The following is a 26,145-nucleotide window of genomic DNA, read 5'->3' as shown; positions in this document are numbered from 1 at the left end:
CTGTAGTAATCAGCTGCCAGGGTGTGGGCGTAGGGAGGAGGGACAGTTGGATTCTATTCTTAGCATCCTTAAAGTCTGAGGAGCTTTTTGCGCCTGGAGAGGAACACTAACCACCCTCTGTGCTTTATTTATTCTTTAATCTATTTACTTCATACCTACTTAAGCAAAAATTGTTTAAATATTTAAATATTATTTATATAACCAAGTCAAAATCTACACATTTTACAAATCAAATTATTTAAACATTGATTGCAAACTTAAATCCTCCTAGTATTTCAATAGAATCACAAGTATAACACGTCAGCTTCTCTAAAAGCATCAAACATTTTGGTAAAGTACACACATCTTACAAGATTATACAATTTATTACACTTACACTTAAACCCACTATAAAACTGGGTTTGTAGACCCAAGAGATGGACATTATCTCAGTTCAGACCAATTTTTGAATTTGGATAGCTAAAAGAAGAACATTATCTCAGTTCAGATGACGTTTTGGATTATTAATCGATAAATTCTTGGTTGGGACCTGGGAACTGGTTTACTTGCTAAGATGAGAACCTGAGCCAGTGTTTATCTTGTATATCACGGGAAATTTTCAAGCCCACACCTTTTCCATGCATTTATTGTATTGTAACTGGATGCCTTTTTTTTTTTATTTAAAGATTTTATTTATTTATTTTTTTCCCCCCAAAGCCCCAGTAGATAGTTGTATGTCATAGCTGCACATCCTTCTAGTTGCTGTACGTGGGACACGGCCTCAGCATGGCCGGAGATGTGGTGCGTCGGTGCGCGCCGGGGATCCTAACCCGGGCCGCCATCAGTGGAGCACGTGCACTTAACCGCTAAGCCACGGGCCGGCCCAGGGTGCCTTTTTTTTAAATGATGTCATCTTTAAGGGTGGGACTATGACGTCCCAAAGATGTCCATGACCAAATCCCCGGAAGCTCTGAGTATGTTTCATGGCAAAAGGGCCTTTTTCAAATGTAATTAAGGTTATTAAAATAGGGAGACCATCCTTGATTATCTGGGTGGCCCAATCTAATCACATGAGCCCTTAAAATCAGAGAACCCTCCAGTGAGGTCAGAGACATGTGGCAGAAGGGTAGGTCTGAAAGATTCAAAGTGTCAGAAGGACCTGGCTTAGAGAAAGAGGAGAACGAGGACCTTAGTCCTACAACCATAAGGAACCGAATTCTGAGTGAGCTTGGAAGTGGATCCTTCCACTTCAGTAAGGAAGGCAGCCCTGCCCACATCTTGCCTTTGACCTTGTGAAACCCCAAGCAGAGAATCCAGTCACACTCTGCTGGACTTCTGACTTACAGAAACTGAGAGAATAAACAACTGTTGTGTTAAGCCACTAAGTTTGTGTAATTTGTTACACAGCAATAGAAAACCAATACAATAACTTTACTGATATTATTTACAAATTTATCTAGCTTATTTGCATTTTAAAAAGCTTCTAGTTGTTTTCCCCAATATCCAATCTCCTCTTCTTCCTTATTACAAAACTGCTGACTTTTGGCTGGGCATGGCTGCCTGGAATAAAGACTCTATTTCCTAGCCTGTCTCCCTGGCCTGGTGTGGCTAGGCATGACTAAATTCTAGCCAACTAAATGCAATCAGAAACGTCAGGTGCACCTTTCAGAAAGCGTCTTTAAAGGAGTGTGCCTTTTCTTCCTTCCTCCTTCCTGGGGGCTATAAGGCTGATGTTATGGCTGGAGCTCAAGGAGCCATCTTGCGCCAGGAGGTGACATGCTAAATGATGGGCTGTGTTGATCATAAAACTGCCATCCATCCCTGGACTCTTTATTTGCAGATTTTTCTATGTGAGGCAGAAATAATCTTCTGTCTTGTTTAAGCCATTATTATTTTGGGTTTCACTGTTATTGTAATCTCATTATAATTAGTAGGGTAATATAGAGGCTCCCTTTCCCAAGAGATGAAGGATCAAGTTTGAACAGTGAGCAGTTATCTTTTGGATGTTTGACCAATTCCTCATCTTGTAACAAACACACTGTTGGACTTTTTTTCTTCCTAGTTGTAATATATGACCAGATGGTGCCAATCAGTCTCTTTCACTCCTGGTACAGTTCCAACTTTCTCTGGAATTACTCACAGCTTACCGTATCCACCCCTCCCTACTTATATAGATAAAAATAAATGTACCTTATGAATAGATAAAATACTATATACTCTTCTACTTATCACAATTAACTAAAAATATCCTATTCATTCTTCTTCACACAGTGTATTGGTTACCTTTTGCACATTTTATAGTAACTTTTTGCTTCTTGAATATTACTACAGAGTCATGGATTTTAAAAATTCACCTTGTTCCAATTAGCAGTATTATTTTCCTTTTGATTATCAAATTGTCACAGAATGTCAACAGAGAGCCTTTTAAAATTGTTTTTTTTTTTTTGCCTTTTCAGTTCTACCCTATACATTTACAAAAGTATCCTTCCTTTTGGTCATCAATATGTTCCAGGCCTAGAGTTATTTAAGACACAGAGCTATTCTCCAAGGAACTCTGAGTCCCTTTAAAGGTGAATAATATTTGAGGCAAAGATCCAGGTGCTAAGAATGCATATCAGATTTTTCCTGATGTTGTTTCTAAGTTTGAAAAAGTTGTTTCTTTTGAAAACCACAAATTCACATTGGTATTTCCTATTTAACTCAAGCATTACCAAATCCTTTTTTTATTTGACTCTAATATACAGTTTTAGATTTATTTTCTCTACAACATACCTGCTTATATTCTATAACTCCTGATCCAAATTGTAACAGCATCTTCTCTCTTTAAAGATCCTAGAGTGTCTCATCGACCATCCTTCTCTAATTACTTTATTGATAGATTCATCCATGCTGGGCCAATGGGACAGCGAGATAAGACAGAGAATTTATAATACTGGAAGGAGAGTAGGTGAAGGGATGAATCGTGGAATCCAAGGTAATGAGACTTTTAAGAAGGAGGATAAGACAGCACAAATCAGGAGAAAGAAGAGAGGTTATGGGATACTCTGGAAAAGGTACAATAAAGGTAACCGAGAGAGCTGGGAGGAAGGAGGTGGCAGTCAGAGCGTGGAGTGATGGAAGTTGAGACTACAGAGGTGGAGCAGTTCTAGGAGGTGGCCATGGTCATTGATATGTTTCAAGCCTGGATATCTACACTTGCCCCCATATGACCTTCTACCCCCACCTCCAGCTGCCCAAGGAAGCTCTGCACACCTGACGTGACCCAGGAGGCAGCCACCAGCTCTGTGGCAGAGCAAACATACACACTCCATGTCTCAGGTGGGGAGGTGAGGGCCAGAGTCCATCTGGGACCTGGCACAGATGGACGCCTGGGTTTGCTGCTTGCTGGCTGCCCTAATGTACATAAAATATGAGTACCATGTGCAGGCTGGGCGCATGCGCCCTTGATGCCCTACCAGCCACAGGCACCGGGCTGCTCCATGGCCCTCCCCACACTTCTGCTGGTGGCTGAGCCTCCCGCCCTAGCCCATGAGGCGCTGGCTCAGCTTCTGACTGTGCTGACTGAGATCTGTGATGCTGGCACTCCTCACAGGAAGGAGCCTGCAGGGTACTCTCAGGCTGGTCCATCTGGGCCCCTGTGGGGGCCTGTCAGGCTCACCTGTGCCACCTGTCCCGAAATAGCACTGAGCAGGAAGCTGGGGGCAGGGGGGTGGGACAGGAGCAGAGTCTGCAAAGTAGCACAGGCCTCCCTACCTGTCAAGTGCTGTCCTGACTAGGGCTGCAGGCACAGAGATGCAGTGGGAGGCTGGGAGGGCAATGGGGAGGGGAAGAGGGGCCAGGTCCTGAGACACCACAGCTCTGCTCTTCACCTTGGGTGTTCGGCACAGGGTCCCATGCAAGGAGGTGGAACACAGACAGCCAGAGGCAGCCTCTCTCCTGCCCCAAAGATGCTGCTTCTGGGTAGAAGAGGGCAGAGGGCAGAGGGCAGGGGCTAGATTCCCATCCTTGAAAGGCTTGAGCCCTCAGAGTGGGAAAATGAGGAAGCCAGAAAAACTTGAATATTTCCAGCCACCCAGCAGGTTCCCCCGACGCAGGCGCAGGGACACCCGGTCCCCGGGGTCCAGGGGCAGTAGCACAGAGCTGGTGGCTGCCTCTCGGGTCACGTCAGGGTCGTTGGCAAAGGCTGAGATGACAGGCCATGTGTTCAGCATCAGGCTCACCTGGGGAGGGGAGCCTAGTTAGCACCTCTCCCCAGCCCTTCTCCCAGGACTGCCACTTTCCCCAGGGCTCCCTCTCTTCTCTCCAGCCCCAGAGCGACACTCTGGAACCTGGGAACCTGGGGTTCAGTGCACTCCTCTGGAAGGGCTGAGGGGTGGCCAGTGTTGGACTCTGCCCCTCCTCCACACCCTCTGCTAGGCAGGCCCTTTCCTCCCAACACAGGAGTCCCTTGCTCCTGGCCCCCCAGGACACAGGTCAATAGAGGGTCTGCCCAGGGGTCAGCTGGGCTCCACTTATTCCCCCTCCCTCCCCTCTCTTCCCGTCCCAAGCCAGGGAGCCAGGGATGGGGCCCAGCACGCAGGTCACCTGGACGGTTTGGCGGTTGTACACCTTCACCACATGGAATCGGAAGCTGTAGACGCCTCGGACAGGGGCCACGAAGGAGCCCGAGGCCCGGTCAAAGCCACCGCCCTCGTTTACTAGGACCTGCAGGAAGCAGACCCTGCTGAGTGGGGCTCGTGGGGGCTCGGGGATGCCTGGGGCTCAGGGAAACCACTGGGTTGGGGGAAGGGGCAGCGAGTAAGAAAAGAAGGGGTGGCAAGTAGACTCGAACAGGAGGGATGCACGGATTCAAAAGGAGGAATGCACAGATTCAAAAGAAACGGTGAGAAAGAGCAAGGAGGGGTGTGGGCAGGATGTAGGGAAAGGAGGCAAGCAGTGGGGTTGAGAGGCAACTGGCCACAGTGGGGGGCTGTTTCCATAACAGCAAAGTGGGCTTGAACAGTTGGGTCCAGGTCCTTGCAGGTAGGGGATTACCTGGTCGAAGTAGATGGCCCCACTGGTGCCGTTGCTGATCTCGCCTGCTGGCTCATGGTGGTGGCTTCGGACTGCAGCAAATGCCACTCTTCCGGGGGGCGCCTCTCCCAGGGCTGCTCCCCCAGCCCCCCCTGCGGCAGCTCTGCTGGGTTCACAGACCACCAGGCACTCGCCCTCCAAGAGGACAGGCTCTGCCCCCTCCTGGGCCCACCCGGCTCCCAAGGCCAGAAGCACTAGGGCCAAGGGCAGCCCGGGGCTGAAGGAGGGACCTGGCGGCCAGTGCTGCTTTGCTCCCAGCATGGCTGAGTGGCTCTGTGACCTGCAAGTCCTCCTCTTTCTGCTCCTTTCGGTTTCCCCTCCTCTTCCCCAGACTCGCACCATCCCTCACCCCGCTCCTCAGCCCTCTCTGGGACTCAGTGTCACCTGGTCCTGTGGCATCTCCCTCTCCATACCTCTCTGTGCCCCACGACTCTGTCCTGCCTCTCACTCCTGCTGTCACTGCAGTTCCCTCCTCCTTGGCAGGGCACAAAATGACAGCAGTTGGGCTCTGGGAGGGAGAGAAGGGATGAAGCAGCCAGAGAGGAGGGCTACAGCCAGAACCCAGGGCAGCCCCTCCAGAGAGCACTGAAGGCGGGAACTGGGACGACAGAGAACATGGGTGTGCGTGTGAGAGTGTGAGAATGCGTGACTGCGTGTATGTGAGTGTGTGAGCGTGTCCATATGCGCGAGAAACAGCTCCCACGGCCCCTTCCTCCTCCTTATCTCCTCTCTTTGAAATCCCTCACAAGTCAACTGCCCTCTCAGCGGCGTGTTTTCCACTGTCGGAAGCAAGGGGGAGCCCTTGTCTTTTCCCCACAATTGTTTTGGTGGAAAGTGTTTGCGCCAACAGTGTCACTATCTTGTGACCCTGGGCCAGTCTCTTTCTCTCCATGGTTTTCCATATCTTCATCCGAAAGGACTGGGTTAGTTCCTTTAAGATCCTCTTCACCTCCAACTCTCAGTGAGCGGTTCCTCTTTCCTGAGAAACCACTGCGCAGAACCAGCGAGCGAGAACTCACCGAAGCGGAAAGAGCAGGTGGGGCAGGCAAGGGAGAGAGCCCAGGAGAACTGCGGGCGAGCGGGCGGGGCGGGGCCGGGGGCGGGGCCATACCCGGGGGCGGGGTCGAGGCCGGGCGGGGCCAGGGGCGAAGAGGAGCCTGGTGGGCCGGGGCCGGGGACGAGGCCAGGGGCGGACGCGCGCCCAGGCCCCATGCAGGCCCAGCTGCGGGAGGGGCCCGGCTGACTCCGCCCCGGGCCAGGAAGTGACTCAAAAAACTATTCGAGATGCAGAGAAGAGAGGTCCCCGTTGGGTGAGGAATCCGGGAAGGCCCGCCCAAGATTCGGGCCCCCCGCCCTTCTCCCCTGGGCCGGGGGCGCGGGCGAAGCTGGGGCCGGCGGGCACCGAGAGGCGCCGGAGGGACTGAGGCGGCACGGGCGGCCGAGGCGGGTAGGCGCCCCGTCCCCTGCGCCCGGGCCGCGGGGGCCGGAGGCCGCGGCGCAGAGCGAGTCCGGGGGCGGCGGCCGCAGGCAGCTGTGGGCGGGGCCCGCCCGGCCCCTGGGTCCCCAGTGGGGCGCTTGGCGCTATCTAGGGGCCCAGAGGACGGCGGAGGGAGGGGGAGGAGTGGGAGTGGCTAGAACCTTGGAAATGGCAGACTGGGGACCCCGGAGGATAGCCCAGTTCAAGCCCTTGTGCGGATTCATCTTTAAGAGGTCGTCTTGGGCCCGGAGGTTGCAGAGTCCCCCGAGGAGAGGGACTCTTTCGTCACCTGTCCACTCCTTCTGGCCTCCAGACCAAGCTGGAGCCCCCCACCCTTCCAGCTCAGGGCTGTGGTCATAATTTTTAAAGACCAGGCACCCATCCCAGATAGACAGCCTTATTTATCCATGACTTCCTCTCCGGAGAGAAGGCCGGTGTGGCTGGATAACCTGACACTCCCCTCCTACCTCCAAGATGGACTGATATGCTTGTTACCTCCTGAGTTGTTTACCGGATCAGTAACTAGGTGCGACCTGTTGATAGCTGGTGCAGGCCGCGAGACCAAGATTTGGGTTGAGGGGACGGCAAAGCTCTGAGCTGCCTTCCCTTCTTTCAGGGCCGGGCGGCCAGGCAGCCATGCCTACCTGGGGGGCTGGCTCGCCGTCCCCTGACCGCTTTGCGGTGTGTGCGGAGGCTGAGGACAAGGTGCGGGAGCAGCAACCCCATGTGGAGCGCATCTTCAGCGTGGGGATGAGCGTCCTTCCGAAGGACTGTCCTGAGAACCCTCACATCTGGCTGCAGCTGGAGGGCCCCAAGGAGAACGCCAGCAGAGCTAAGGTGAACGCCCCTCCCTGACCCTTCCGGGGAACAATGACTCCCTCCCCCGTGGAGGCAGGGGAGAGGAGGGGCTGGGGCGGATCTTCCTCCTTGCTGGTCTCACTGGCAACCTCAGCGGCCTTGAGCTTTGAGGGACTTCCTAACTATGTTTATCTGGAGTTTTGGTTTCATTTCTGCTGTGACGACCCAAGTTCTGCCAGGGCTTGGAGACAAGTGATTCAATTCAAATCACTGGTGCTTTTTGGGAGAGTAGAGATAATCGGGTTGGGCAAGCAGGCCCCACCAAGGAATTCTCTGTGAGGTGGGAGGCTGGGCCACATTGCTTCCTTGGGAGTCAGCTGGGGCTTCTAGTAAGGCTCCACCACCTACCAGCCTTGAGGTCCAAGTCTCAGTTTTCTTATGTATAAAATGTAGATAATAGTATCCACCTCATTGGGCTTATTGTGAATGAGATAAAGCATGTGAAGCATGAGTTCAGTAAAAGTTAGCAATGACAATCATTATGATGGAAATATACAACACAATATACACATATAAATATTTAGAGAGACAGCCTTGTAACCAATTAATTATAATATCTCAAATTGAGTCAAGTTCTAAATGGAAATATTAGCCACAGGCTATCAGCTGAAAAGGAAAGAAGTGAGATTCTGCATCCCTTTTTAATCCCCGTTTTTGTCAGGATCTCTGGGGCTCCGTTGCTCTGCAAAGGCATCTTGGAGCTCAGGGGAGAGTAATGGGCCTGAAGGGGCTACTGGGCCACTTAGGATCCCAGCAGTCTCCTTTTTCCTCCCTCCCATTTTTTCCCTCCCAGGAATACCTGAAGGGTCTCTGCAGCCCGGAGCTGCAGGATGAAATCCACTACCCATCCAAACTGCACTGCATCTTCCTGGGAGCCCAGGGCTTCTTCCTGGATTGCCTGGCCTGGAGCACGTCAGCACACCTGGTGCCTGGGTCACCTGGCTCGCTGATGGTCAGTGGCCTGACTGAGGCCTTCGTCATGGCTCAGAGCCGAGTGGAAGAGCTGGTGGAACGGCTGAGCTGGGACTTTCGGCCAGGGCCAGCCCCTGGAGCCGGAGTGCTGAGAGACTTCTCTGCCTTGCTGCAGGCCCGGGGGGATGCCCACAGAGAGGCCCTGCTGCAGCTGCCCCTGGCCGTCCAGGAGGAACTGCTGAGCCTGGTGCAGGAGGCATCCAGGGGGCAGGGGCCCCAAGCACTCCCCTCCTGGAAGTGTGGGAGCCCAGGCCCACTGGGTGCTCAGTACCAGGGAGTCAGAGCTCCCCTGAGTGAAGGCAGCGAGTCCCTGGACACTGGACCTATGGGGCGAGGAGAGTCAAGGGGAGAGAGACAGGCTATGGAGAAGGAGGGAGGGAAGCAGGGTGGTCTCAGGGAGATGGATTTGGGGTGGAAGGAGCTGCCTGGGGAAGAGGCCTGGGAGAGAGAAGCGGCCTTCAGGTTGCAGTCAGAGGGAGGAGAGGCAGGGCAGGTGGGGCCCTTGAAAGGGAAGGCCCTGGGGAAGGAGGAGGTGCCTCAGGAAAGAGGAAGTTTCTGTGTCCCCAGTGAGCCTCTTGGTGCCCAGGGTCCCTGTCAGAGGGTACCTCCGCCCCGGGGAGCCTCCCTCCTCCAGCGGCTCCACAATGGGAAAGCCTCACCTCCAAGAGTGCCGAGCCCCCCACCTGCGCCCGAACCCCCGTGGCACTGTGGAGACCGAGGAGACAGAGGAGACAGGGGAGACAAGCAGCAGGTCGTGGCTCGAGGTCGGGGGTCTCCGTGGAAACGAGGCACCCGGGGGGGCAACCTGGTGACTGGCACGCAGCGTTTCCAGGAGGCCCTACAGGACCCTTTCACCCTATGCCTTGCCAATGTGCCTGGCCAGCCAGACCTCCGCCATATTGTCATTGACGGCAGCAACGTGGCCATGGTGTGAGTACCCAGTGGGGCTGAGGGTCCTGGGGAGGGGGAGGACATGGGCAGTTCTGGGGACATGTGCTGAGGGGCAGGCAGTCCAGCCAGGCTGCCAGGCCCCTCCTCTGGGGCCCCAGAGTGCTGACCCCTTCTGATCGCAGGCACGGCCTCCAGCACCACTTCTCGAGCCGGGGCATTGCCATTGCTGTTCAGTACTTCTGGGACCGTGGCCACCGTGACATAACCGTCTTTGTGCCTCAGTGGCGCTTCAGTAAGGATTCCAAGGTCAGAGGTGAGTTGGTCCTGGTCTTTTGTGTCCTGGGATAGGCCCTGCTTCCACCTTGAGGGTAACTCTGTTATGCTCCACTGTTTCTCTAGAGGGTCACTACCTGCAGAAGCTGTACTCCCTCAGCCTGCTCTCCCTCACTCCCTCTCGAGTCATGGATGGCAAGAGGATCTCCTCCTATGATGACAGGTACTTGCTTCTCTACTGGCCTCAGGCTTGATGTTCAAGGAGCCCAGTGGGAGACTGAGGGAGAGACAGATGCTCCTGACCCTTTGTGCTGTCTCTAGGCCTGGGTAGTGGGAAAAGAGCCAATTATTCCTCCAAGTGCCCGTATGACTGGGTAGGTAAACTTGCCTTGCAGGCGAGATGAGACGGATGGTTGTTTGCCCATTCATCATTCGGTTTTCACTCATCAAACTAAATGATGCCTTGTGTTTATCTAGTGCCATAGTGTCTAGAAAATACTGGCTTAATGGAAAGATGGGAAAGCTAATGACATGAGTAGCTGACAGATGCCTTCTTACAACCTAAACTCCAAACATGTAGAGAAATTCCCCAACCTTCTGGAAAAACCAGAGTAAATGTTCCAAATAGCAAGACAAATGAAGAGTCATAATCCATGCATAATAAGTCTGTACACAACATGGTGCAATAGAAAGATCGCTGGACTTAGAATTTGAAGATCTGAATTTGAGCCCAAGTGGCACTCCTCCTTGACTCGGACTGTGGACCAAACGTAGAGGGTTAACCTCTTTGTCTCAGGGTCCTCTTCCATTCATTCACCCTCCTCGAGAATATAAAAGAAGATAAGGTATGTGCTCGCTGCACTCAAGGTGCCAGGCAAGCGTTCAGTGATATTCCCCAACCTGTCTTGGCCCCAGTGTGGCAGAGGCTCTTACTCCTGTGGTACAGAGCTGGAGGCAGAGGGCAAGCATGGTTAACTGGCAAAGGCGCCTCAGGGGCAAAAGAAAAGGAGAACTTACAGCTGCCAGGGGGTTGAAATGAAAACCCAGGGCACAGTCCCTCCCAGTGCACATACACCAGGTGGGAAATGGGCAGGTTTTAAAAGCTAATTCATCAATTAAAAAATTTACAACTACAAGTTCTTTATTCTCTGGGATTTTCCATTTTAAATAAAAACTAGTTTCCAAATTGTAGTGATGGTACATTTTGTCTTTTCAAATACTTAACTTTTACTCCCTACCACGTAGGGTATTCTACCAAAAGGCAGTTCACTTTCTCCTGAGGCTGTTCTATGTCTGGATTTCACAGATTATCCAAGATTTGGAACCTTCTTTCCATACCAGCATTGACACAGAATTGAAACTGAAGATTGAGTCAGTTGTAATGAATTTTAAAGGCGTGTGTCTGTACAGTTGTGTAGGTCCTGGTAGGCAGACAGCGCAATATGAATCTGGAATTTTGCCTAGTTACAGTGAATAGGCACAGTGGTGGCCAGCATAGGCCTACTGACTGAATACTGCTGAACAACGTATGATGTAACATGATAATAGTAAAACCTGCTTCACCTGAAAGATCCTTTTGTATATCATATGTATACCATATACATTTATATGTCATCCTCTTAATTTGTTTTCCAGACAGAAACTCAGAACCAGTCTAATCTTGATTACCAGTCCCCTCTCTAATACTCTGTGTTTCAGATACTGATTGCCCACTTAGTACTAGGTGTCTGGCCTGCAGAAGGAGGCAGGAATGCTGGGAATCAGGCCAGACCTGATTCTTGACGTCAAAGAGCCCAAAGAAATGATAAATTCTACAGGAATTCGGAAGAAAGGGCGCCCCCTTGTGGCTGGGGTTTTGTGGGAAAGGAGGGATTTGAGAGTTTTTGGTTGATTGAGAAGGACCTGGGATGGGCTGGATCTCTTGGTTTTTAAACCTGTTAAAAAAAGATTCCCACCCACCACCTCATGAGTCCTACCCCAGTCCTGTGGAATCAGAATGACTAAAGTGGGGCCCAGGCATCTTTTTTTTTTTTTTTTTTTGTGAGGAAGATCAGCCCTGAGCTAACATCCATGCCAGTCCTCCTCTTTTTGCTGAGGAAGACCGGCCCTGAGCTAACATCTATTGCCAATCCTCCTCCTTTTTTTCCCCCCTCAAAGCCCCAGTGGGTAGTTGCATGTCGTAGGTGCACATCCTGTTAGTTGCTGTATGTGGGACGCCGCCTCAGCATGGCCGGAGAAGCAGTGAGTCAGTGTGCACCCGGGATCCGAACCCGGGCTGCCAGTAGCAGAGGGCGCTCACTTAACCGCTAAGCCACGGGGCCGGCCCCCTAGGCATCTTTTTTAAAAAGTTTCCTTGGTGATTCTGATCATCACTGAGGTCTGGGAAGCACCTTCCAGATAGAGGGAATAGTTTGAGAAATGTGCAAGTCAGCACAGGACATGTTTGGAGAACAAGGTGTAATCTGATCATTGATTTTGGCAGGAGTTGAGAGTACATTAGGAATGTCAGGAGAGATGAGGCCATAAGGGTGGCTTGGAACTGGATTCTAGAAGGCCTTAGCTGCCAGGCCTGGGCATGTGGACTTTATTCAGTAGATAAAGAGCAAGTGTGGAAGAGTTTTGTATATGGGAGGGTTATGTGTAGGGGAAGAGCATGTTCTCTTCGCGGGGGTGCAGGAGAGACTGGAGCGTGGTAAATGGCTGGGGGCAGGGGACCACCTCATCAGGAGGCTATGCAGTATCTCAGTTGCAATATCCGAATAGCTAAAGTGGTAATGGTGGGACTGGGAAGGAAGGGGGCAGAGTGGCAGGCTTTTCAGAGGAAGAACATGATGGGTTTGTGACCGATTGGTGAGGTAGGTGGAAGAAGACAGAGCCAGAGCCAGATCTTACTGTCTCTTACTAAGGAGGCACAAAGTGTTGGGTGGAGGATTGGGGTGAGTGGAGGGGATGCTGTTGGGAGACCACTTTGGATTGGTCTTTGTTTCCTCTCTAACCCATGGCACCTGTGTCTACTCAGTCACCTGGTCGCTCGGTCAAGGTGAGGTGGAGGCCAGATCTCCTCACCAGAAGTGGGTCATGGGAGTCAATAATGCTCTTTGGGGTTGGGGCCTTGGAGAATCCCAGAATGGTCGCCATGGTTTTCGAGACAGGTTCATGGTGAAGCTGGCCGAAGAGACTGATGGGATCATTGTCTCCAACGACCAGTTCCGGGACCTGGCGGAGGAGTCTGAGAAGTGGATGGCAATCATCAGAGAGCGGTGAGGGAGCCCTGCCCTGAGAACAGGGCTTGGACTCAGACTTTTCTCTAAAACCAGCTCTGCTCTGCCACCGGTGAGGACTCTGGGAAGGGGCTTGACATTGCCTTGAAGGATGGTAGCCAGCAGCTTCTGGTGGTGTTGGTCTCAGCTGTCTGGAAGGTGGGCAAGGGCCCCTCTGTGACCATACATTCTCTGTTCCCATCCAGCCTGCTACCCTTCACCTTCGTGGGAAACCTGTTCATGGTCCCTGATGATCCGTTGGGGCGACACGGCCCCATGCTGGATGAGTTCCTGAAGAAGCCAGCCAGGTAATGCCCCACATTCTCCTAGACAGCCCCCAGCACTGGCCCTTTCTCTGAGGGGCCTTGCAGGCCTGGAGACTTGGAGGAAGCGTGACCTCAGTTTGGGCTGCCTTAATTCTATAGTAGTTTAAGTAGCCTTGGGCTTGGCCTTGAACTGCTTCCCAGGGAATCCTGACACAGACCCTCCTGGCTGGGAGGGAAGCTCCTTTGTCCTGTTTCCCCCAATCAGTGGGTTTGATGGAGTTATTTGGAAGATGGTTGCTTTTACTTACAGCCAGTTGTATTCCGCACACCCTCTGCTGGACTAAGTGATTAATTTATTAAAGTAGAACTACGTCACACTATTGACCGGGTTCACCTTCCTGGTTCCAAAGGAACTTTCCATCTTCCCTTCAGAAGTGGGTTGATAGTGCCGCTCAGTGGACAGCTTGGGGAACTGCAGGATTGCCCCTCAGAGCCAGGAATAGGCAGGGCAGTTAACTGGAGTGGAGAGCTGAGAGGTCCACTGAGCTCGAACTGCCTTCCAGAATGCTCATCAGCTCTTCTTGTTCTCTCTGCTTCTTCCCAGGGCACAGGGGTCTTCTAAGGCTCAGCCTCCTTCCAAGGGCTTCACAGAACATGGTAATCAGCAGCAGGGAAGAAAAGAAGAGGAAAAAGGCAGTGGTGGCATTCGGAAGACCCGGGAGACAGAGCGGCTCCGGCGCCAGCTGCTGGAGGTATTTTGGGGCCAGGATCACAAAGTGGACTTCATTCTGCAGCGGGAGCCGTACTGCCGGGACATTAACCAGCTCTCTGAGGCCCTGCTCAGTCTCAACTTTTGAGCCTCACCTGCCTGAGTGGCTGCCACTTGGTCGGCTCCAGCCTCACCCAGCTCAGCCCCTTGTGTGAGGGCTCCCTCTGCTGCTCGGACCCTGACCCAGACTCACTCTGAGTCGGTGCTTTAGGTCAGGGAAGCACTGAGGAAGAGCATTCACGTGTAGGGGGTATTCTTGCCTGGGGCACTTTGGGGTCGGGTCCCTAAGTGACCTGATCTCATCTTGAGTCCGGACCTCAACCAGCTCTCAGGAGGTCCTGCTCAGCCTTTACTTTTCAACCTTACCTTAGCACAGGGTTTCCGTAGGGTGTGGGGCTGCTGGAAAGGGCAGGTCCTGGAGATTGGGATGGCGGCTCCTCCTCCAACCTGAGCTGGGGATGGAGGCTCGGGTGGTTGGGAAGTGAAGCCTTTCCTCCCCCTGGCTCAGGAAGGATGGAGGCCAGGATGCTCCCAGGCCTGGCTGGGCTCCTGGGTGCAGTGAAGGGAATGCTGGCCCCTGGAAAGGCTAGTGTCACGGGGCCCGGGTCACAGTGGTGCAGCAGGGAGCTGGTGGAGAAGGCAGAGGGAGACTTGGCTTCTGGTCTCAGCTGTGCCTGTCTGTGTCCTTGACTGAGCTGCATGGCCTTTACTTCTGCCTATAAATCAGGGCTAAAAATGCCTGTTGGGAGGAGAAATGAGAACATGGAGGAGGGCCGCTTGGAGGGAAGGTACTTGGACCAAGTCTCAGGTGTGTCTGTGGCTGCACAGGCTTCCTAACCAAAACCTCACTTCCAGAGCGCGGAGGTCCTCTGTCCCCAGGGCCTGTGCCCTAGATTTTAACACTGCGTCCTCAGTATAACGTGCCCTGTAATGGCTGCGTCTCTTTTGGGCAACCCCCCAAATCCACATTTATAAAACAGTTAATTAGGGGTGACTGTTTGCATTACCAAAATACTCTCAGGGTTCCTATAAATGGCAGCTCTCCTGTTGCATTTGGGTGTTTGTTTACAGATGAACGGATGTGCCAGGAAGTCCCCAGGTAGATGCACATGCTGAAGTGTCGAGCATTCACCAAAGCATGAGGTCATGCTTGGCAATGATGATGTTAATGTGCTCTGACCCTAGCATTTTCTCTGCAGAACACACGTGTTGCATAAAGCGAGGCCCACTTTTGCTTTGTGTGTTTGTGTGTGTGTGTGTATGGGGATGGGAGGGGTTATAGAGCTTGTATCTAGATGAACCAATGATCTGGAAAATGAAAACTGAAGAATCAGAGATGGAAGATACCTGACTGGCCACCAGACCAACTGCTGTCACATCAGGACATTCTCTCTCCACCCTGATGCCTACAGGTCATTGTCCTGCATCTGCTTGAAGTCCTCCTGTTCCCCGGGAATTGACTGCCTCCAAGGCAGCACGTTCCACCACACTAGTCAGTAGGCCATCCTTTAGCATGCCCCAATTGTGCTTTTCCGTTACTTCTACCCTTGAGGCCGGTCATCCCCCTGGGAACAATACAGAGCCAGTCAACTTCCTAGCGTCCAAGACCCGATAAAGGAGTAACACAGGTGCCGCTGGGTTCTGTGCTGTCTGGGCCCGGCAGCAAGGCCCTGGACATGATCCTCTTCAGACTCTGACTTCTCCCTGAGTGGCACAGGAAGTTGCATACTGTTGTTCCAGTCCGTTCCAGCGACTAGCTTGGGGAGCTGAATGGTGATGGAGAGGGTCTCTGGGTCCCCGTGTCTGAGCCCCGCCTCCCCATTGATGAGGTGCACCACTAGACCATATTTACCTGGGCTGGGGGCAGGTGTGTTGGAGAGAGGCTAGCCAGGGAGGTGACAATGACTTAAAGTCCCCTAGGAAGAAAGGAGATTGGTTAATATGGCCTGAATTGGGGGCTAGGGGAACTACTTCTGGTCAAGTTGTGGCAGATACCAGGGTAGATAAAAAGGGAGAGGGTCCTAGATGAACACTTGGGGCTTTGTTTCCTGAAGCCTGAGTCTATAGTTTTGGATAGGGTCCTTGCCCTTTTCACTTTCAATGATGGGGGTGTGCAGTAGGCCAGAGGTATCTTCTGCCCTTTCATGCTGGAGACCTTGGTTGACTGAAGTGGCCCCAATCAGATGAAAGGCAAGTACTAAGCTTCTTACAGAGAGGGATGTTGGCTTTGTCTTGCTGCAGGTTAATGAACTGGGACCAGTGTGTGATTGCTTTCTTAATTCACTGCCATTGGGTGACAGACTGAAGGCTGTCCTAGACTTGGGCCTCGACTCTTCCTCTGCTGGCATCCTAATGGCAGTGTGAACAAGTATGCAGGGTGACCACAGAACCCACTGGAAATGGAGCATCATTTCTCTTGTCTTCTAGTCTCTACCTTTATTATAACCTCATGCCCCAAATTTGTTACCAGCTCTTTTGGCAATAGAGGGACCAAGAAGGTCCATTGGTCCATTGCTCATTCTAACTTTCAAAACTCCATGTAGGGGAAAGAGTCATCTAGGGTGACATTCTTTGAAATAAATTCCAGGAGGATCTAGGCCAAAGAGATGAGCCAAAGCTAGTGAGATAATTTATCTTTATTGCCCAAACGACAGAGCATCCTGTACACAACAGAAAGGAGGAACAGGGCAGGGATGGGACCTGTGGAGAAACCAAACTTGGAGATTCTTTTCCTAGTAGTTGAAGAGGTCATGGTCCCACCTTGATGAGACGGTGACCTTGAGAAGTGGCTTGTCTTTCTCAGTTAAATAAGGTGGAGCAACAGAGCAATGAGAAAGGATAGGGGAGGAATCCCTAAGACCCAGAGGGTTTCAGGTCTCAAGTAGAGGAGCACCTGAGCCTATTCACAGTCTAACAAGGAAGCCATTGTGGAGGGACAGGCCTCGGGCCCAGCCATGAGCCTCCCCACTTAGGCTACGACTTCCTTCAAGGCGGCCCCCAGCTCTGGGAAGGAATACTGGTAGCCAGTGGCCAGTGTCCGCCGGGGGACCACCTTCTGGCCCTCCAGCAGCATGATGGCACGCTCTCGCCCAAAGACAGCTTGCACCACAGTGCTGGGGAAAGGGATGAAGGCTGGGCGGCCCAGGGCTGCACCCAAGGCCTGGGCAAACTCAGCATTTGTAGTGGTGGAGGCTGGAGCCACTCCATTCAGGACTCCCTGCACATGGCTTGCTTCCAGGGCATGGGCCAGGATTCCCGCCAGGTCCCCGATGTGAATCCAGGGGAAGAACTGATGGCCTGAGCCGATGGGGCCTCCCAGGCCCAGGCGGAAGGGTAGCAGCATGTGACCAATGGCACCGCCCCCACGGCCCAGCACAACCCCTAGAGCAGGCAAGAAGGATGGTACAGGGAGGCCCCTCAGCCTCCAGGTGGCCCCACTGTTCCTCCTGCTTCCCCTTCCTCACTCCCCATGCTGACTTCGCTCTGTAGCAGTTGAGGGTGTGGCTCGTTGGGATTTCCTGTCCTCCCAGGTAGGTCAGAAGTGGTGGCATTGTCTCTGTAAGCTCAGCTCCCCTGATCCCCTGACTCCCCATCCCAGAGAAGAAGGTCCCAGGCCTTCTTCTGATACCCAGGGCCCTGGGTCTCACCGGAGCGCACCACCACCTGGCGTGTAGAATCTCCCGGAAGCCTGGCTGCAGCTTCCCATTTGGTTACAAGGTTGGAGAAAAAGTCAAAATCCCCTCCTGGGCTGTCCTCATCATACTCTGCAGTTGGGCTGGGCTGGTAGTAAGCTGCTGGGGCAACAGCACTCATTTGCCCCGGGGTCCTTGCAGGCCCTTTGCAGTCCAAGGCTCCCCATGGCCTCACCCGCCTTGGCCCTTGGGATCTCCCCATAAGAAGACAGACCCATGGATATTTTCTCCTTGAGCTGACTGTTCCTGCCCTGAGGAACTCTTATCTTTAGTTGCAGGGCTAAGCTGAGCAGCTGCTAGAGTATAGTGGTTAAGAACAGAGACGTGGGTGCCAGGCTGCCTGAGTGTTAATCTCAGCTCCACCATTTATTAACTCTGTGCCTTGGCAAGTTATATAACCTCTGTGTGCAGAATTTTTGCATCTTTAAAATAGGAATAATAATAGTACCTACCTCACAGGATTCTTGTGAGGATTAAATGCTGTAATATGTGTAAAACACTTAGAATAGTGGCTGGTATATGCTATGATTGTTGGCCATTATTTGGTCCCAAAGGTGAAATACAAGAATCAGGAATTCTGTTCCTAAAGAACTGTACTCTAAGAGTCAAGGGACTTGGGAGTAGGTGGGATTTTTCCTGGCACTGGGAGCAGTGCCACAACCCCCTCTATCTCTGAGGGTCCCCGTTTCTCAGCGAAAGTACATAAGGTCAGGAAAAACATGCGTGGATCAAGGGCCTAGGAAGTCCCTGTGCTTGGAGGACACCAGCAATCTGGGCATACGTAGCTAGAACGGCCTGAGCGCCCCCCTCACTGTGGACTCCCTTCCCCCGGCTCATGTAAGGGTTGGTGATTTGGTGCATACCTACACCGGTGACTAAGACCCAGGCCTGCGGGGGCTGTGGGGCCTTGGTGATGGCTCTAGCCAGCATGTGGGTGGTCTCCAGGCGGCTGCTGAGAACCTCTTTTTGGAAGGCTTCATTCCATCTGCAGGAGACACATAAGGGAAATAAAGAGCCACTAAATACATACATGCAGGTATCCCTCCCTCTTTCCCTGGGGCTGGTCCATATCCATGTCTAGTAAAACCCTGCCTTGTGCCTTAGAGAAATGGTGCATCTTTCCTCTGGAGAGAAAAGGCATATCTTTTTTGGGCATCCTGAGTTATAAGTGGGGACTGAAGTCAACTGGCTGAATGGGTATAAGGGCAGGTGGGCGTGGAGGAGTGGGGAGGGATGAGTAGTCCAGGATATAGGTTTAGTTCTCTATCTGGCAGCTCCGTTCTCCGCAGCTCACAGGTTCTCATCAGAACCGTGCCCTCTCCTCCCTCTGCTCTGAAGGATAGAAGCTTTAGGGCGCAGGCTGACCTTCGGAGAGGGTTGAGGATGTTCTCTCCGGCCAGGTTGACGGCGGCATCGCAGCGGGGCAGCCCCGACGTAGCGAGCTCATCCTGTTAGAGAAAGGACACAGTGACCGCGAGGCCCCGCCCTGCGCCGCCAAACCAGGCCTCCCCATTCTCCTCCCCAGATTCCAGAGGATGGACATACCCACGTGATCCGATCCGGCCCGGGCTTTCGGGAGACCAACGTCACTTCGTGACCCCTGGCTTTCAACAGCTGGGTTAGGGCTGTCCCAATGAAGCCTGTCCCGCCACCTGATCGGAAAATAACAGGTGTTTATCCTCCTGGGGGCGCCTTCCGGTCCCCGCATGTGGCCGATCCTATCTGACTTCAGACTTCTCTCCTCCTCGACCCCTCCGCGCGATGCAGCGGTCACAGAGATTAGCGAGATGCAACTTCTCGGGCTAGGAAGCCAAGGCCAGGTTGCCTGTGCACGTGACAGTGCCCTCCCTCGGAATGGCCTCCCAGTTTTCAATCTGTCTGGCTCAATCTTCTTTCCATAAACCCGCCTCTCACTCCCTTTCAGCCTCTCTCACCCACGAGCACCCGCATAGCGACAAGGACCTAACGCGCATGCGTTAGTTAGAGCGTCCCTCCCCTTTTAGCTGCAACTACGACCTCTCTGCGCATGCGTCTTTCGGGAAGCGCGCTCCAATTAGGGGGCGGGCAGAATGGTGAGTTGGCGTGGCCCTGCCCGGGGACCCGGAAGAATTCGTAGAGGAGGATGTATATTTCATTGCGAGGCGTGGCTGGGACAGTGCGAGGGGTGGGGTTGGGGGGGACAAAGACACAGCGAGCGGGGAAAGAAGGGGAGGAGGCGGAGGAGGGAAGATTTTAGTGCAGAAAACTACCCTTGACCTAAAACTCAAAGCTATTCAAATTGCGAAATTCTGGATGTCCAGTCCGTTTGGTGGATCAGTAATCCAAGAGAATCCGTCTACCGATACTATGGATTTCTTTCTACTCGGCCTATTATTTTATCTTTTCTTTTCCGTGTTCTGGCTCTTTCCTGTAGGCATTTAAACATCCCAAAGTTCCCCTCATCTTAAAATAACCCTTCTCCAGCTCTCTTCTTCCTCTGCTAATGTCCTCTCTCTTCATCTTCATAGCCAAACTTCTCAAAAGAGTGGTGTCAATTTGCTACTTCCCGGTTCACTCCCGTCTGGCTTCAGCCTTTGTCATTCACTACCTCTTTCGCCAAGATTACCAATTTCCCATGTGTCACCAAAACGAATGCCTAGTTTTCAGTCATTTTTTTAGGCCTCTGTATCACTGGACCTTTGCTGCCTCCTCCCTCCCTTTGGAAATGCTTATCTTTCAGCTTCAGTGAAAGCCAGACTCTTTTCTGGGTCTTTCTCCTAGTTTTTTTCAGTCTCTATTGCTTGTTTCACCTCCTCTATGGTCTTAAAATGTCGGTATTCCTCAAAGCTGTGTCCTAGGACCTTCCTCTCTTCCCATTCTGCACTTTTTCTCCCAAGCATCTACGTGGATGAGTTCAGTTACCAGTTTTTCAAAGAAGCCTTCCCAAACCCCCTATGCGACTTGAATCTCTCCTCTGAGCTTCTGAGTCCTATAAAAACTTACCACTAGACATCTCTTCTTGGATGTCTGAAACTCTGTTAATTTTACTACTTAAATTTACTCCTAGATCCATCTATTTTCCTCTATCTCCGCCACTACCACTCTCCTTCAAGTTATTATCCTCTTTTGTCTAAATGCCTGCAATAGACTCCTAATAGATCTTCCTGCTTCTGTGTGTTTCTCCTCTCCAAACTGTTTCACCCATTGCAAACAGAATGATCTTCTAAAAACATGTGGGAGGAACACTATGGTGGCATGTATATGTCCTAAAAAACTCCCATAACAAAATTCCTGGATATGCTGGATAAAACATAACACATCTCCATTTAAATGCGTTGCTGAGTTAGCCAGAAAAATAAGGAAATTCCCAGAGACCAAAAACAAAGTGTTCCTTGGGACTGAGGCTACCTTGTGGTTGTTTGTCAGTCTCAGTAACTCAGAGGATTGGGTGACAGGAGGCAGTGGCTGGGACTCAAGCAAGGTTGGGTCTGAGACCTCTGCATAAAGCACTTCATGGGCTATGTCCTCAAGGATAAAGTGAACTTAAAAAAGCCCACTTAGTATCAAAGAACATAATCAGGAAATTTGTTTCTATAGGGTTGGCTCTTGGTTAGGATTGGTTGTACAAAAATGTCTTCCCTTGGGCTGGCCCCATGGCTTGGCGGTTAAGTGCGTGCGCTCCGATGCTGGCGGCCCGGGTTCGGATCCTGGGCGCGCACCGACGCACCGCTTCTCCGGCCACGCTGAGGCTGCATCCCACATACAGCAACTAGAAGATGTGCAGCTATGACATACAACTATCTACTGGGGCTGTGGGGGGGACAAAAAAAAAAAAATGTCTTCCCTGAGCAGTTGTATCCATTGTCCTGCCATCCTACAGATTTGGAGTTTGAATTTATCGTTACCTGTTTGGCCTAGGAAGCCCTAAGGCAAGAATTTAAGTGTTCCAGATAGGAGCAAACATAAATCCTCCTTAGGTTTCATAGGATCCCAATGGATAAAGTCCTGCCAAGCATGAACACACAATCCAAAATTACAAAACACACAAGGAAACAAGACACTCCAAGGAAGAGTCAGCAGACACAACACACAGCAGAGTTAGACCAAAAAGGATTTCAGATATTAAAATTATGAGATATATAATATAAAGCTACCAAGTCTAAAATGTTTAAAGAAGGAGGAGATGTTAAAAACATGAGAAAGAGAATTGAGACCAACAACATTCCAGCAGAATTGATAAAGAACCAATTCGAACTTCTAAAAATTAAAAATATAGGGATTGAAATTTAAAATGAGTTAATGAGTTTAAGCAGCAGGGAATAGATTTAGCATTGGTTAAGAGAAGATTAGTTACATATGAAGAAATTACCTAGAATGCAGCACAGAGAGAGAGAGGTAGAAAATATGAAAGAGAGAGTTAGAGACAAGGAAGATAAGGTGAGAGATTCTAACTCTTCTATTTGGCATCCCAGAAGAGAGGAGACAGAGAAGGGGACAGAGAGAATCATTTGAAGAGATAATTTTCCGATTATTTTCCCAAATTAATGAGAGATATGAATACTCGGATTCAGTAAGCAAAATGAATCTCAAGTAGAACTAATAAAAAGAGATCCATACCTAGTCACAACATAGCAAAACTAAAAAAACAAAGACAAAGAAGAGACTTAAAAGCAGAAAGAAGAGACAGATAAGGAAATAACAATTAGATGGACAACTGACACTTCCACTGCAACAATATAAGCCAATGGAATAGTACCTTCAAATGCTAAGAGAAAATAATTGCCAACTGAGAATTGTTTACCAACAAACTGGCATCAAGAATTAAGGTAAAACAAGGATACTTTTAAACAAGCAAAAAATGAGAGCATTTACCATCATCAGACTTCTAAATGTTGTCAGGAAAAAAGAAAATGATCTCAAAAGGAAGGTGTGAGATGCAAGAGAAGAACGATCAAAATGTCAGTAAACACATAGGTAAATGTAAGCAAATCTTGACCACATAAAGCAACAAACAGTAATATTTAATTTTGGGTAAAAATTAAAGCAGAAGTAAAATACTAGTTGTCAATAATGTAGAAGTATGTGACTGGAAAAGGATAACAATACTGAATAATATTAAACTTTGTTAAATATACATTTAAAAAATTAAGGGCAACTATTACATATTAAAAATAAAGTGTGCACTTCCAAATCAGTAGAGAGAAACAATAAAACAATCTAATCAATTCAAAAGTTATCGGGAGACAAATTAAAAAAAGAGGGCTTAGACAAAACTAGAAAGCTCTAAATAAGATAATAGGAATAATCAGTACAACAAACTAAGAAATTGAATTAACTGCTTGTACTGGAATTACAAATTTCAACATGGATGAATCTCACAGCTACAATGTTAAGCAAAAAAGGAAGTTGCAGAAAAGTATTTACAATATGATACTATTTACTTAAAGGTTAAAAAATAGGGAAAATACTATTTTTATTGAGGCGATAAGTAAACTTGTAGTCAAAGTAAAAAGGAATGCATAGGAGTGAAAATGAGAAAACTCAGGATAGCATTTTCCTGTGGGGAGTAGAGTGAGAATGTGATCAGGGAGGACTGCACAGGGGACTTTAACTTATTATTTCTTAAGCTAGATGGTGGGTACACGGGCATTCATTTTATTTTCCTTTGTATTTTTTATATGTCATAAATATTTCATAATAAATAAAAATGGCTATACAATTTATTGTCGTATCTCAGATGTGCAGAAACATGACTTTATTTTTTATAGTTGAACACAACTTGCTCATGAACATTTCTCCTTGCCAGTGGAATAAACTTGAACTCACCCAACCAAACTAACTTTATCATTTCTAGTTTAAAAGTTCTCAGTTAACTTAGTTTTCTCTGAGTAAATTCTTAGTCTTTCAGAGTGCCGTGTCTCTCTTCTCCTTTCTTTTTCCCAGCTAGATAACCTGGGTGTAGGAGACCTTTTAGTCCAGGCACTGTCATCTAGTCCTCAATGCTTGCTCAGAAGAATCTCATCTCATTTGGCCTTTATATGTCACCTGCTATCAGCTAAGGCACAGCTGGTTAGGCTAGGCCTCTGGGTGTAGTGTTGTGTTACTGATACACATGCTTCTGGGCATCATACCTTCTGCTTCTGCTGCCCATGGTCCTTGCGTTTATCTCAGTGTTCCAAAGTGTCCCTGGAGGACCAAGGAACACTTGGCTTGTCTTCTGGCCAACAGCATGGAAGGTGCGGGCCTTGGTGAGTCTCCCGTTAGGCACATCTCTTGGTTATCTTCCACAGTTATTACTGCCCAGGAAACGTGCTGCAATCTAGCAATCTGTTAGTTACATGTTGCTGTTAACAAATTATCTCAAAACTTAGTGGTTTGAAACAACAACAGTAATATTTATTATCTCATACAGTTTCTGTGGGTTAGGAGTCTGGGAGCCGCTTAGTTAGGTGGTTATGGCTCAGGGTCACTCATGAGCTCATAGTCAAGATAGCAGCTAGGGCTGCAATCATCTGAAGACTTGACTGGGGCTGGAGGATCATTTTCCCAGATGGCTCACTCACATGGCCATTGGCAGGAGACCTCATTTCTTGCTGGTTGTTGGTAGAAAACCTCAATTTTTCTGCTACATGGACCTCTCCATAAGGCTGGCTGCTTGAGTGACCTTCCAACATGGCAGCTGGCTTCACCAGAGCAAGTGATGTAAGAGAGTGAGAGAGAGGAGGAAGGCTCAATGCCCTTAGTGACTGATCTAGTCCCGGAAGTTACATACAGTCACTTTTGCCATAATCTATTTGTTAGAAGTGAGTCATTAAGTCCAAGGGGAGGTGAATTTGGCTCCAACTTTTGAAGAGAGAAGTGTCAAAGAATTTATGGACATATTTTAAAAGCACCACAAGCTCTGTGCTGCAATTAGGGCTTCTCTGAGAGGCTTGCAGTCTCTGGGCTACACCTGGGAAATGTGGCACAATCCTGCTGTTTTCAGATGCCCCTTCTACCTCTTTGGGTTGAGCATATCTCCCTATCCCTCTAGCTGAGTTCCTTCTCAGAGAACCTGGGCAGCATTGTTACTGTCCGTTTTTGCCCGCTGCCAAGAAAGCCAATCGCCGAGATGATGAAATTGCAGAGAGAGAGGGTTTATTAATCAAAAGACAGCCAAGTGTGGAACCAGGAAAATGAATCTCAAATCCGCTTCCCTGAAAAAAGGGACTCAGGGATATTTATAGGGTAGGGGGCAAGGTGGTCTGAAATGATTGGAGGTGAGGAGAGATGAGGGAATTGATGATCTGTGCAAGTGTAGTCACGCTTTTTGCCTCTTCGTAGGATGCTGTTCACAGAATGGTGGCATTAGCATGCCCTGAGGGTGGAGTTCCAACCTCTTGCAGTCAAATGGTCGCTTATCCGACACATGTCTACGTGGGCCCAGTTGATGGGTTGGTGGTCTCAATCCAGCCTGAAGTGGACAAGGGGTTCAGTTTCTGAAAAAAATAGCTCAAGCACCCATGACAGTGGTGACCCCAACTCCAGGGGTATGTTACCTATAGGAATCTAGTGGGAATCAGATAGCATATTGCCTAAACAGCACAGTTAACATTGGATAAGTTTATCTTGCAGATTTAAATCCCTGCCTTCTGTTCTGATAACTTTCTAGGTAAGGCCATTCCCCACTTCTTCCTGGTACAGGGAAGAAGACACCTTTACTAATGGAGATTTTCTTTACTAATGTAAATGTCTCTTATAAAGGGCAACCAGAACTAAAAATGGGCTTAGCACAGAGCCACCCAGATATCCAGAGATGTCTATGGTAATGGCCTGTTCTGGGGGCAGGCCTCCCATCCCAAACTCCTTTGGTTAGTTAGTTGGCATGGGGGCCAAAGTGTCATTCAGGCAGAGACATATTTTGAGGTGGCCAATTCTGATTCCCCATAGTTACTAGCTGCTTATCATCAGTGGCTAGCTGTTTGCTGGTTTCAGCATTTGTAATCTAGTTTTGTTCTCTCCAAATCTCTTCTAGCTCCTCCCTCAAGCCCAGGAAATGCTGTGTGATGGGTAACTGCTCTGATGTCATATCCTGTTTCTTTTCTACTCTTTGATTTATAGAGCAATTTCTATGCTCAGTCTTCCAAGATCTGTCTTGTTGGAACACCTAAATATTTTCTTATCTCAACAAAACCTTGCTTTTGCAAGTGAATCTCCTACTTTCCAGGCTATTATTTAGGTATGGACTAAAAGAACTTTGTTTTGAGATTCAAAACTGAGACTTGCCTTGTTTTTTCCTTTATACTGCAGAGAGAAAAGGAAGTACTGAGAAGGGAAGACATGTTAGGTAATATTTCAAAATATGTTGACTTCCTGCATGGCTGGATCCAGGTGCTGAAATAATGCCATTAGGAATACACTTCTTTCTAATTCTCGGCTCTTTTTTTTTTTTTTTTTTTTATGATAGTTTGGCTTCATTTTCAGGAAGATTTCCCCGCTTTATGACAAGAATGAATTCTTGGCTTCTAATCACAGCAAAAATCTCAGATTTGACCCTCATTGGACTGATTTGGTTCGTGTGTCCATCTCTGAACCAACCATTGTGGCCAAGTATGGAGTGTTCTGACTGGCCAGGCCTGGGACATGTGTCTACTGCTGGACCACTGATAGAGGGGGA

General features: G+C 49.8%; 3 protein-coding genes across 5 annotated transcripts; 1 reads left to right on the top strand and 2 right to left on the bottom strand.

Moving 5' to 3' along the window:
- Positions 1 to 2,811: 2,811 nt before the first annotated feature.
- CBLN3 (cerebellin 3 precursor) lies at positions 2,812 to 6,235 on the bottom strand. The gene is made up of 3 exons (XM_004421166.3): positions 5,014 to 6,235; positions 4,564 to 4,683; positions 2,812 to 4,199 (listed from the first exon to the last, which is right to left on the bottom strand). The coding sequence occupies exons 1-3, from the start codon at positions 5,392 to 5,394 to the stop codon at positions 4,002 to 4,004; spliced, it is 699 nt and encodes a 232-aa protein (XP_004421223.1). The 5' UTR covers positions 5,395 to 6,235; the 3' UTR covers positions 2,812 to 4,001.
- A 930-nt stretch (positions 6,236 to 7,165) lies between these two features.
- On the top strand, positions 7,166 to 15,057 carry KHNYN (KH and NYN domain containing). The gene is made up of 7 exons (XM_014780444.2): positions 7,166 to 7,366; positions 8,181 to 9,289; positions 9,433 to 9,563; positions 9,650 to 9,746; positions 12,676 to 12,783; positions 12,990 to 13,091; positions 13,654 to 15,057. Exons 1-7 carry the CDS (start codon positions 7,166 to 7,168, stop codon positions 13,904 to 13,906), a joined length of 2,001 nt encoding a protein of 666 aa, XP_014635930.1. The 3' UTR covers positions 13,907 to 15,057.
- Positions 15,058 to 16,436: 1,379 nt separating this feature from the next.
- SDR39U1 (short chain dehydrogenase/reductase family 39U member 1) lies at positions 16,437 to 19,505 on the bottom strand. 3 transcript variants are annotated; one of them, XM_087423192.1, is made up of 6 exons: positions 19,445 to 19,505; positions 19,056 to 19,162; positions 18,876 to 18,958; positions 18,374 to 18,495; positions 17,466 to 17,612; positions 16,437 to 17,199 (listed from the first exon to the last, which is right to left on the bottom strand). In XM_087423192.1, the coding sequence occupies exons 1-6, from the start codon at positions 19,458 to 19,460 to the stop codon at positions 16,787 to 16,789; spliced, it is 888 nt and encodes a 295-aa protein (XP_087279318.1). In that variant the 5' UTR covers positions 19,461 to 19,505; the 3' UTR covers positions 16,437 to 16,786. The 3 variants fall into 3 exon arrangements, with proteins under 3 accessions (XP_087279318.1, XP_004421221.1, XP_087279320.1); XM_004421164.3 differs by having other exon boundaries at positions 17,466 to 17,609; XM_087423194.1 differs by lacking the exon at positions 17,466 to 17,612.
- Positions 19,506 to 26,145: the final 6,640 nt, after the last annotated feature.

This window comes from Ceratotherium simum, chromosome 3 (assembly GCF_057802395.1).
Source record: "Ceratotherium simum simum isolate JZ-2026a chromosome 3, ASM5780239v1, whole genome shotgun sequence".
Classification (NCBI taxonomy): domain Eukaryota; kingdom Metazoa; phylum Chordata; class Mammalia; order Perissodactyla; family Rhinocerotidae; genus Ceratotherium; species Ceratotherium simum.
The sequence above is the reverse complement of the archived record's forward strand: the minus strand, read 5'-3'. Positions and strand labels throughout refer to the sequence as shown.